At 37.1% G+C, this 12,051-nt stretch overlaps 1 protein-coding gene across 1 annotated transcript; it reads left to right on the top strand.

Moving 5' to 3' along the window:
- Positions 1-6,865: 6,865 nt before the first annotated feature.
- Positions 6,866-8,053, top strand: LOC148008909 (uncharacterized). Its single transcript, XM_087673921.1, has 2 exons — positions 6,866-7,007; positions 7,143-8,053. The coding sequence occupies exons 1-2, from the start codon at positions 6,994-6,996 to the stop codon at positions 7,834-7,836; spliced, it is 708 nt and encodes a 235-aa protein (XP_087530047.1). The 5' UTR covers positions 6,866-6,993; the 3' UTR covers positions 7,837-8,053.
- The last annotated feature ends 3,998 nt before the right edge of the window (positions 8,054-12,051 follow it).

Here is a 12,051-nt window from a genome sequence, read left to right as displayed (position 1 = left end):
GGGGTAGTAACAACATTTGCAACCGTATCATTCAATTATGGCTCAAATAAATTACCATGTCGAGGAGCCACTGCTATAGTATATCGGTCTTTCTCTATACGACATTGATTATGATCAAAGCCAACAAACAAACCAAGATCAACTAGACAAGCAACAGAAAGAAGATTTCTTTGCAAATTTGGAACATGAAGAACTCCTCTTAATATTCTAGTGGATGAAACAGTCCCCAGATATAAATCACCCACTCCTTTGACTTGACAAGTCGTATCATCCGCAAGGTAAACAAACTTCTTGACAGGAAGAGAATGATAATTGTGAAGCCACTGCGATTGGTATGTCATGTTTCCAGTGGCACCTGAATCAACGATGAATAGAGAACCATCATGAACATGAAGTACATTTTCTGGAGAGATATCATGATGGACGAAATTGAGCTCCTGATGAGTATGATCATCATCAATTGTAGTTTTTTGAACAATATAAGCTCGAGAACGTTCTTCATCATATCTGCATTTATAACAACGATGAGATGGATGATCAGTATGTGCACAATAATCACAAGGAGGAAAACTTTTGGACGAGCGAGGTTGCTTTGTAGTAACTCCATGCTCCTCATCATATTGACGTGCCCAACAATCAGAAGCCACATGGCCTTTCTTATCACAATAAGAACAATGTTTGTTAGGATAAGCAAGACGAGAAGATTTACCACCTTGATTAGGGCGTCCATCTTGCTGAAAACGTGAAGCGGGACACTTGCGAGCAACAAAAGCATCATCAAAATCCCTTTGTTAACGAGTAACCAAAACAGCATCAGATTTTTTCAAATGATGCTCATGACGTTGAGAATATTCAATAAGAGATATACATACTTTGTCAAAGTGGATATCATCCTTGTTAGACAAAATAGTGATGATATTGTCATATAAAGGATCTTTGATGGTATGAAGAAGTTGAGTAATAATCTGATTTTTAGCAACAGGAGCGCCGGCAGCACCAAGCTGATTGATAATGTCTTTAAAAGCCTCGATATGAGAGTGCATAGAAGTGCCAACCTTATATTGAAGATTCTTCAAACGAGTTTCGAGATATAAAATTTCGGTGACCGATTTCTTCTCAAATGTTGAGATAAGATACTCCCAAACAACATGAGAGGTTTCTAGATGAAAGACATCCAACATAAGTGAGTCAGGAAGTGCAGACAATATATAATGACGAGCCGCTTTGTCACGATGAATCCAATCAGTATGATCAAATTTCCATTGTTCAAATAACGGGTCATCAGTAATTAGAGAATTGTCATTCATCACATCAATAGGTTGAACGGGGCAAGATAGGTTGCCCAAAACAATATCAAATAATTCGTCAGCCTCAAGAATTAGCATCATCTTTGCTTTCCACCCAGGAAAGCCTTGTCCTTGGAAGAAGGGAACCGAACGTTGGCCAAAAGGATATCCATTAACAATTACGCAATTGGCCATGCTTGTATCTCGAGAGAAAACAAATAAGATGAGATCGCAGAATCTGCAAACCATGAACAAGACGAGTGTAGTTGAGACACATGACAATCAAAATAAGGAGATGCACGTAAGAACGACGAAAAGTATTGAGTGACTAAAAAGAAAGCCCGAAATAGAGAGACATAACGTGCAAGACAAGATGATGTGTATAAAAAAAAGTGCTATTTTGGTCGAACAAAGAACGTGAACGAGAATAAAACATCGCTAAAAATAGCAAGATGTTTGCTTGTCGTAATCAATATCATTAACGAAGACGAGCGATTAACGAACTGTAATTGGGGATTAATGAACTGTAATTAGAATTACAGTTTTAAATAAAGAATCGCAGATTCGAGTAGAATTGTTGTCTTGAATCTAGAACTATCAAAACTTTTGATCTAGAACTCTGATTGACAAGCTATTTTGACAGGATTCGAGAGCACGACGAGAGCACAAAGTTAACTAATACTTCTAATTTGAATAAGTTCATGTATCAAATCATCACTTGTGCAATGAATTCAATCAAGTATAAACAATGAAACAACTTATCTTCCTTGTTGTTACTACGCATCCATAGCTCTGATAACATGTTAAGAGAGAGAGAGAGTACGAGAGAGATACATAAGACATGCTCCCAAAGAATGATTCATATTGATGTAGAGTTAGTATATATAGGTGAGACCCAAGTCAAGTAAGAGATGATATATATAGTTGTAACAAGCCTCCCCATCGACTTTTCGCACAAGGAATCCACCTTGTGTATGAGCCTCGGCAACAAATATAATTTTATGGAATCCACCGCAAAACCTCACGGAATCCATAGTGGAATATGCCTCCTCGCATCAACTTCAATTTGCATACAGCAATACACCACATACAGCTACACAAAAATCACATTTTGAAATCATTTATGGATATAGATTTCCTACACCTATTACATCATTGTCAAACAAAGTTAAAGCTGCTGATGATATTGCCAATATGCATGCTACAATTTTTAATGAAGTCAAAGACATGATTGTGAAAGCCCAACCAGCAAGCATACACTAAACAAGCTAACAAGAAAAGAAAAGCTATGAGTTTCAAAGTTAATGATTATGTTTGGTTACGCATTGAAAAGAGAAGATTACAAAGTATTGAGAAACACCATGTTGTTAAGTTAGCCCCTAGATTTTATGGACCTTTCAAGATCATTCACAAAATCAATGAGAATGCATTTAAATTAGAACTATGCCAACATTGGAAAATCCATAATACTTTTCATATCAGTTTGTTACGAACTTTTAGAGGCGAATTACCTGTTCACCCTGTCTATGGAAACCCTCCTTTGTTAGAAGAAGAAATTGAAATCCTTGAATTTGAAACTATTCTAGACACTGACTTTTTGACAATTAAAACTGGCCGAAGATTCTCTAGATATTTGCTTAAGTTTAAAAATCATCATGTTGAAGAGGCCCAATGGATGCACGCCCGTGACCTAAGTGCTTACCCCTCACTGCTCGCTCCACATTGAGCTAATAGCGATTGAGGTCGATTGCTATCCCACCCCCGGGGTATAATGTCAGAAGGCATATTCCATGGTGGATTCTGTGAGGTTTTGCAGTGGATTTCGTAAAACTATATTTATTTACCGCGGCTCATACACAAGGTGGATTTCTTGTGCGAGAAGTTAACGGGGACGCTTGTCCTTTTCAGGTATCATGTTAATTTAATGTGTATGTGGGTGATTCCACAAAATACATATTTAAATTAATGGACGTTTATGAGTTTAGAGTACACTCGTATTAAATTAAGGTTAGGACATAGTTTTAACCTGCTTATTTATTTTGTAGTTGAAGAGTACTACATATTCACTTTTCTTGGTTGTGAATGCTTCAGTTGATGTGTAGAGTAGGCAATGGTGGCGTTGGGAAGCACTAGGCGATAGCGTGTATTCAAATGACTTAGAATAAATATTCATTTTTTAATGGTTGTACGTCTTATTATTTAAGGCATGGTGCTAATATTTATTTAGGTGTGCTTACTTTCTGAAGCGCATGATAAATATTTATTATTTTGTATGCGCATGGGTGCACAGTTTAAATATTTCATTATGGAACATTGTGTTTGGGCATAGACCGACTTTTGGGCTGGCCAAGTGCTTTATTCTTTATTTCGACAAAAGCAAACACAAAAGCTAAAACACGCTTATTGTAAACTTGGGCTATTTTTGAGCTTTGAGAGGAATAACTTTATAAATACATACCTTGTGAAGTGCTCACACAAGGCATGGGGGGAGATTGTACCCAATTTGTCTCTTTTTATCATGTCGTGCAAGTTTATCTTCTTGCTTTTTGAGCTTAAGTACAGTTTGTTTATTCTTGGGGACCTTCCGGCGCTCGCTATGTACGCATCCAACATTCGATTTACGCACCAAAAATAGTATTAAATAGCTCATTAAATTTTATTTATATCCTTTGTAAGTATACTTGTTTAAAGGAGATATTGTAATCTAGTGTGTAAGAATACTTATCAAAATGAAAAAATTGAGCTAGCTATGCAAAATTTACTTGAGTCTATTTTAGATCTTATTTCAAATAAACTCTTATATATGTTGTCTAATGATCTTGTCATCTTAGTTTTGATTAGATTTGTCCAAATGGTCAAATCTCTTATCTCTTATATCATCTTTTATTATATCACTAGTGTATGTCTATGCATGTACCTTAGGATAAGAGAGCCAATAATAGATTGCACACCCCAAAAAAGATTCATTGTAGCTCCCAAAGGAGTTTTGCCTCAGCAATAAATATTACAATAAAGATTTCACCTCCAATATATCTTTTGAGATATATATATGGAATATTAAGGTAAAATGCTTGTTACAATTCATGAGTTTAAATATCTATGGGATATAACTAGTTCAAAAATAGAATGGTTAGTCCTTAGAAGAAACTATGAATAGAGTATAAATTATCTCAATTAAATTATCATGTGTCATTTATATGGGACATAGTTTTGGTCACATGGTCAAAAGTATCATGTTTAAATTTTCTTTTAATAATTAGGACTAATAAACACCTTCTTTGTACATGCCATTTTGAAGGCCTTTTTAGAAATTGAGTATGTTTAATATTATAATGATAAGATAATTTTTATAACTGGATGGGTTAACTATTGGGCGGTTATGGTAGGTTAAAAGAACACATTTTGATGAGATGGTCAAGTACATGGTCAACCAATGAGATCTTACACTTACGTAAATATTTTTAACTGATTTATATGCCTTGATTTAATTGATATAGGTATTGCTTAGATGAATTGTTGTGTTAGTCACTTTTACTTACTATATTTTTTGTTCTAATTATAGGTATTTGATCTCTAGACAAACTCTATGCATTTGCTTTTGATATAGAAGATGGTGAATTTTGCGAGGAGAGTGGATCAATTTGGATCAATATACTTGAGATGAGACACATATATCTCTCATAGATGTGGATTTCTTGTGGAATGGTCATAATTCTTTTATAATCAATGTGGAAAGTCGTTGACCCATTTCTTTTCAAGTTAGATAATAGAAAAATCAATGTAAGCAATGTGCTTTTCCACATATCCTTGGGATAATGGGATCCTTATAAAAATTCTTATAAAGAGCAAATACAAACTTTTTTTAAACTTATGTGTACTTTTAATTTTGATAATTTTGGTTTACTATGATATAAGCATGTGAGTATATATGTTGTAATTAGTCAATCATGCTAGTTAAAATCATGATTAAATTACAAGCTGAAATTCTAGAGCCTTTGGAATATTGTATTTGCATAATGATATATTGTAGCTCATCTCTTCTACTCATTTCTTTGAGCACTCCCTGTGTTGGAAGGAATGAAAAGAAGTGTTGAAAGCATTTAGATTTTTAACTGTTATTAAGAGGAGTCAATGCTTTTGGTTTAGTTCACTATTTAACAGACCCACACTAGTTTGCTGAGTGACAACACTAATTTATAACCATGTTGCTTGGGTTCATGTGCTAATAAGGCATTTGCTATATGGTTGGCATATGGAAAAACTATGGATCACACAATAAGTTTTAGATTTTTTATTCATGAATTATTTGTATTAAAATATATATGATCACTTGATGTGATAAGTTTGCCACCTCAAAGAGACAAACTTTTGGTAAAGTTTGGTCAATGAGGTCATTAACATTTCTGTTAGGAAAAGTAAGTTGAACACATAAAACAAAGCAAGTAAATAAGAACTCTGCTAAGAATTTGATCTAAAGAAGTTTTGAAGGCCTTTTAGATTTTCTTCTTAAAAAATTTCAATATTTTCTCTAGTTAAACTTGAACATACTCAGCAATCCAAACATATTTGAGGATATAATGAAGTGTAATAATGTGTTTTTCTATTTGAGTAATTTTGGTGGTGGCTGGCCATACTAGGGGACTTATGAAAGTGGATATGGAAGCCAAATGCCCTTATCTTGTGGGATGGACTCTCAACTTTATAGTTCTTATAAGATATCCAATTACCTCATAATCCAGATGATTACCATGTCTCCATACATTCTCTAATTGCCTTGACTAGCCTCTATGAAGTGAAAGGGGCCTCAAACTTTCACTATATTGGAACCTTCCTCGAACTATTCATCTTTCACAATATCCCAACTTTCACTATATTGGAACCTTCCTCTAAATGTTCATCTTTCACAATATCCCAAAAAACAAAGGAAAAAAGTCATTGCATTACTTTACATTATGAGCTTTTTTTCAGGGGTAATAAAAAACTCTGTCATTCTTTGCAACTGCACTAGAGTGGATGGGTGGTCCATTGGCTAGGTCTTTGCAAAATCCATTCTTTGCAAAAGCACTAAAGTGCATGGGTGCACTAGAGAGAAAGTGAAACGTGACTTGAAAAGTATGAAGGTACGTCAGAACTTTCTATGACATGTTTTGCAGGTCACATGTCTTCAAGCAAGAGGGGTCGTGCAGGCTCAATTACGGTCTTGCAAACGCCATCGTCAAAGACAAAGGGGATAAAGCGGATGGGCTGGTCCTTTGGAGTTAGCAAGATCTATCTCTTCATAGAAAAAACACACAGAATATGACATTCGCATCAGCATTAGCAAGATCAAAACTTTGAAATATTTTCCACAGAGAGAGAGAGAGAGAGAGAGAGGCGCCTTGAACGTTGTAGTACAGCGATTTCAATCACTTGCTAAGCAAGGCTCATATCAGGACAAGCAGCGCATGATGTATCGATGTGAGCCTTGCTGAGCTTGTGATTGAAAAGGTCACCAATGTCAACTACATGCATGTGATTCCGTGCTCCTGGTCCGTCCATCATGCATGTGATGCCTATCTCTTGACATCATGATGCCCCCTGCCCCCCTCTCTCTCTCTCTCTCTCTCTCTCTCTCTCTCTCTCTCTTTAAAACGGCAGCGCATCGCCTTCTCGACTCGCTCAATGCAGCAATCCATATCTCCGGCACGTCTTCGCAATTTTACGAGCCATGGCTTCTGCTAGGTATCGTGCAGTGCGTGCGTTTTAAATTTGTGGGAGAGAAGGGTATAAGATATATGCTAAACATTGATCCGCTTAGTCTCTTTTTTTTTCTGGCTTTCTTCCCCTGATCCCTTTTTGGTTGTGATATTCAAGCAGCAACTGCAAGACAAAGGCGATGCTCATGCTCATGGTCGCGATGCTGCAGCTTTGCATGCTAGCAACCACCACCGCGGGATCGGCTGAAGCAGCACCCCATCGGGTTTCATGCCCGGAACTTCCCTTGGTCTACCCCTACTGGAGCATGTGCACCTCGCCCGCCCTGTATTACGGCGAGGAGCTGTACGAGTTCAGGTCGGTGGGCTCTGAGGGAGCCGGCAGCTATTTGGCTCCCGAGTGGGATGAGAGCAACTCCACCTACTATGTGCGCTTGTCCGACGAAGGCGCAAAGTATAGGTTCAACCACATTAGCCGTGAGATCCGGCAGTTCGTATCGCAGGAGGACGATGTGCTGATCGAGAATGCGGACACCGGTAGGGCTCTGGCCTGGAGACAAGAAGGAGAAGGCGAGTACTTCCTGGTGGAAACGGATCAGTCGCCCAGCGACAGATTCCAGTTTTCTGAGCGCCAGGATGTGACTCTGCTCTGCCCTCGCGTTCTGGGGGTAATGTGCCAAGCCTACGACATCCTCGTCTACCTCAACTCCACTGGCTTGGCCGCCTACTCGGAGGAAGAGGTCATCTACTTCAAGCTGTCTAGCGAGGATCACCTCCCCTTGGTTCTCGTACGCAGCAGCGACACCTCCATTCAATCGCAGCGCCGCCAGGCGGGTATCAAGTCCGTGCTGGCCTAGCTGGTTGCTGCTGCATGCTGTTACTACTCCAACTACTGCTGTTACTGACAGTAGTAGTTCTCTCTGCGCTTCCTTCCTTCCCGCAGCTTCCCCCTCGACGTGCTTGGCAGCTATTTCACCCCATGAGGTTATAATTAGCTCAGCTCGGCGCAGCTTCTTGAGTGTGGTTGAATCCCGTCAATAAATAAATATAAGCGAGTAAAGTTGGATTTGCATAGATACCTTAATGTTGCTGCCGGTGTTTTCGAGCTCCCGTCGCGCATGGATGCATCTCTTAATTAATTATTTACGAAAGCGATCACACTCAAACCTTCCTTCGAGCATTATTGCACTATTCTATTGCTTGCACTATAATTGGCATATGTGAGGGCCGAATTCCCCTTACCCACCACCGTTGATCGATACTAGCATTCTATAGAGAAAATAAATGGCCACACATAATGCTCGCATGCCAAATAAGAGTGCTTCCATACGTATCTACTTGCATTTCCAAGTAAACTTTATTATAAAGTTGTTAAGCAAGTAGGAGAAAAATGCATGTCACGCCACACAAACTTGATTTATTTGACATCTAAAAGGTCTGATAGGTTCGCATGACCCCACTCTAATAACATATTATGAACCGTAATGGAAAGTTGTAGAAATAGTTTTGTGGCCTCTTCAAAGCATTGGACATTGGAGCTCGTGAGTATTACCAAAACATGAGGGTTTCTTACAACTTTGACTAGATCATGGAATTATCCTCGAGTTCAAACATGTCATGACTCTTTACACTTGCTCCATGTGGGAGGACACCATAAGACAATGAAAGCATAGATGAGAAAGGCAAACACACTTAAGTGGGGGTGTTAAAATTCACATTTATACTACAACGAATTAGGCTTGTAGATGGCCTCACAAACCTATTTTCTCAACTAAAGACAAAAGTTATTGGCACATCTAACGTCCTGCACCCTCTCATGTCAAGAAATCATGTCCCCTCATGTGTATATATACGAAAGAACATGTGTCACTTTAATCACGTTTTTAAACAAAAAACCTTTTGCAATTTGCAGAGTTGTTTAAATGTCAATATATACACTCTTCGCCCGCATTTTTCATGTACATTCTTAAGTGGCTATAAATGTGCTTCATCACAAGCAAAAAACCATTGAGCTACTAATTGCAAAACTATTCTTAGAGATATAGTTTGCAATAACTTTCCTTTTTTTTGCCCCTCCTTATGTGCTTTCTTGGGCCTTGTTTATATGAATAAAATGAATATCATGTGAAAAATAACACCCGAAATATAACTTGATATGGCAAAATGTGAAAGAAAAATAATTTTAAAATTTAAATAATTATTATTTGCATTACAACGTGAAATGAGTTTGCATAGACATTTAGAAGCCAAAGTTTGGCTTGCATGCAAAAATGAAAGAATTCTAAGCTACCAAATCTTGGATTTGATTATGAAGTACAAGTCCCAAATAAATCTTGATATGAGGCATCCCTATTGTGCATACCTCGATGCTGCACATAGAGCTCGTACCTTGAGAAGTGTAAGTTGGAGAAAGATTTGGATCTCCTCATGATGATGCATGCATCATACATCATATAATAACATTTCTTTGCTCCTTATTACGTTCGTCTATATCTGCTTTCTAGCTGTTACAGAAAATTCAAGTAAAATGGCACCCCCTACAATGCATGCAACTATAATAATCTTCGATCTGCAAGAAACTCAAAAATAATACAAATAAACCTAATAAATAAAAAAATAAAAATGTCAATTGCAAAAAAAAAGATAATTTAAAAAATAGTTGTTCATGCTAAAATGGTGTATTTGTAATGGTGTATATGGCATCCTTTTTAATGCAAAAACACAACCATTTTCTATTCAATTTATAAATAATTGGTGCGCAGATCGGACGCAGTATGCTCACGTAGTGAATCCCGAAAGGTCCCCAAGAACAATGAACTCTACCTTTTTGCACAAAAAACCATGTAAAAGCATGCACGACAAGAGACAAGAGACAAATTGGGTTCAATCTCCCCCATGCCTTGTGTGAGCGCTTCACAAAGCATGTATTTTATGTATATTTCAATCTTCATGCTCAATAATAGCCCAATTTACAAAAATATGACAAGCTTTTAGCTTTTGAGTTTGCTTTCTACAAAAATAGGAAAATAAAGCTAATGGACGGTGCCCATAGAGTCTGGCACGCCCAATCTCAATGTCCAAATAGAAATAACATATTCGTGCCCATAGGCGCATACAAAATAATAATCAATAATCAATGTCTCAATAGACATAACAAAATATAGGCGTGGCGCCTATCAAAATATAATCCAAAGGTCGAATACTCGCTAGACTCCAATGCTTTCCTCCGCCACTGTTGCTATCTCTACACATCAACTGAAGCATTCATAATCGTTAGTAAAATAATACAATTAAACCGACAAAAGTGAATACCTAGCAGTCTTCAGCTACATAAATAAATCAACTGGTTAGAAATAAATCCTAACCTTAATTTATTACGAGTGCGCACTCTAAACTCATAAACGTTTATTAATTTAATATGCATTTTGCGGAATCACCCGCTATGGAATCACCCATGTACACACTAAATTAATGAAACGCCCGAAAAGGACAGGCGTCCCCATCAACTTCTCGCACAAAGAATCCTCTTTGTGTATGAGCCCTGGTCATCTAAGTTTACGGAATCCACCGTAAAACCTCACAGAATCCACCGTGGCATATGCCTCCTAGCATCATACCCCCGGGGTGGGATAGCAATTGACCTCAATTGCTATTAGCTCAATGTGGAGCTAACAGAGTGGGGAAAGCATTTAAGTCTCTAGCGTGCATCCATTGTGCTTCCTCTACAGGATGGTTCTTAAATTTAACTTGATATCTAGAATACCTTCGGCCAGTTCTAGTGGTCATGTAGTCAGTGTCTATGATGGCTTCTGGTTCAAGTATTTCAGTCTCTTCTTCTAATAAAGGTGGGTTTTCATAAACAGGGTGGATAGGTAATTGGCCTCTAAATGGTCTCAATAAACTAATGTGAAATGTATTATGAATTTTCCAATGAGATGGCAATTCTAACTTGAATGCATTATCATTAATCTTATGAATGATTCTAAATGGTCCATAGAATCTAGGAGCTAATTTGACAACTGGATGTCTATCTACACTTTACAGTCTACGCTTTTCTATTCTAAGCCAAACATAATCATCAACTTTGAAATTCATGGCTTGTCTTTTCTTGTTGGCTTGTTTGGTATATGATTGTTGGGCTTTAGCAATCATATCCTTTACCTTATCAAAAATACTATTATGCATAGTAGCAATATCATCAGCAGTCTAAATTCTATTAGACAAAGATGCAACAGGTGTAGATAATCTATATCCATAAATGACTTCAAAAGGTGCTTTCTTTGTAGATGTGTGCGGTGTATTGTTATATGCAAACTGTAATAAATGTAAATGAGTATCCCATGTCTGAGGTTTAGAAATAGTATATGCACGTAAAAGATCTAGAATGGTACTATTTGTGGCTTCTGTTTGTCCATTTGTTTCTGGATGAAATGCAGATGAGAAATCAATCTTTGTGCCTAGATTTGCAAACAGTGTAATCCAAAAATTATTACAAAATCTAGAATCTCGATCTGAAATAATCACTTTTGGCAATCCATGGTTAGTAAAAACAGTCTTCAAAAATAAGTGTGCTGCTTGTGATGCTGTTAAAGTTTTCTTACATGCAATGAAATATGCTTGCTTACTAAATCTATCTACAATTGTCCAAATCATGTCATGGTTAGATTTAGTATTTGGTAAACCAGTAATGAAATCCATAGAAATATGTTCCCAAGGTTTAGATGGAATAGACAAAGGCATTAGTAATCCATACTGTTTACCATGATGTCTCTTTATTCTTTGACAAATCAAACATTCAGAAACGAAATTAGATACATCTGCATCCATATGCGGCCAATAAAAATCTTCAGTTAACATGCGTAATGTAGATATGATTCCTCTATGACCTTGATATGGGGGACAATGAATTTCATTCAAAACAAAAGATCGGAATGGAATAGTAACACACAGTCTCTTTTCAAAAAACATAAATCCATCATTATATGACAATGAATCAATAGGAATAAAATTATTTTGAACTAATTTTTGCCAATCAGAATGAAAAGTAATATCCTGGTGATATGTATCTTTCA

Source organism: Lygodium microphyllum, unplaced genomic scaffold (genome assembly GCF_053477565.2).
Source record: "Lygodium microphyllum isolate KBCC unplaced genomic scaffold, Lygodium_microphyllum_v1.1.10 scaffold_47, whole genome shotgun sequence".
Lineage (NCBI taxonomy): Eukaryota > Viridiplantae > Streptophyta > Polypodiopsida > Schizaeales > Lygodiaceae > Lygodium > Lygodium microphyllum.
The sequence above is the reverse complement of the archived record's forward strand: the minus strand, read 5'-3'. Positions and strand labels throughout refer to the sequence as shown.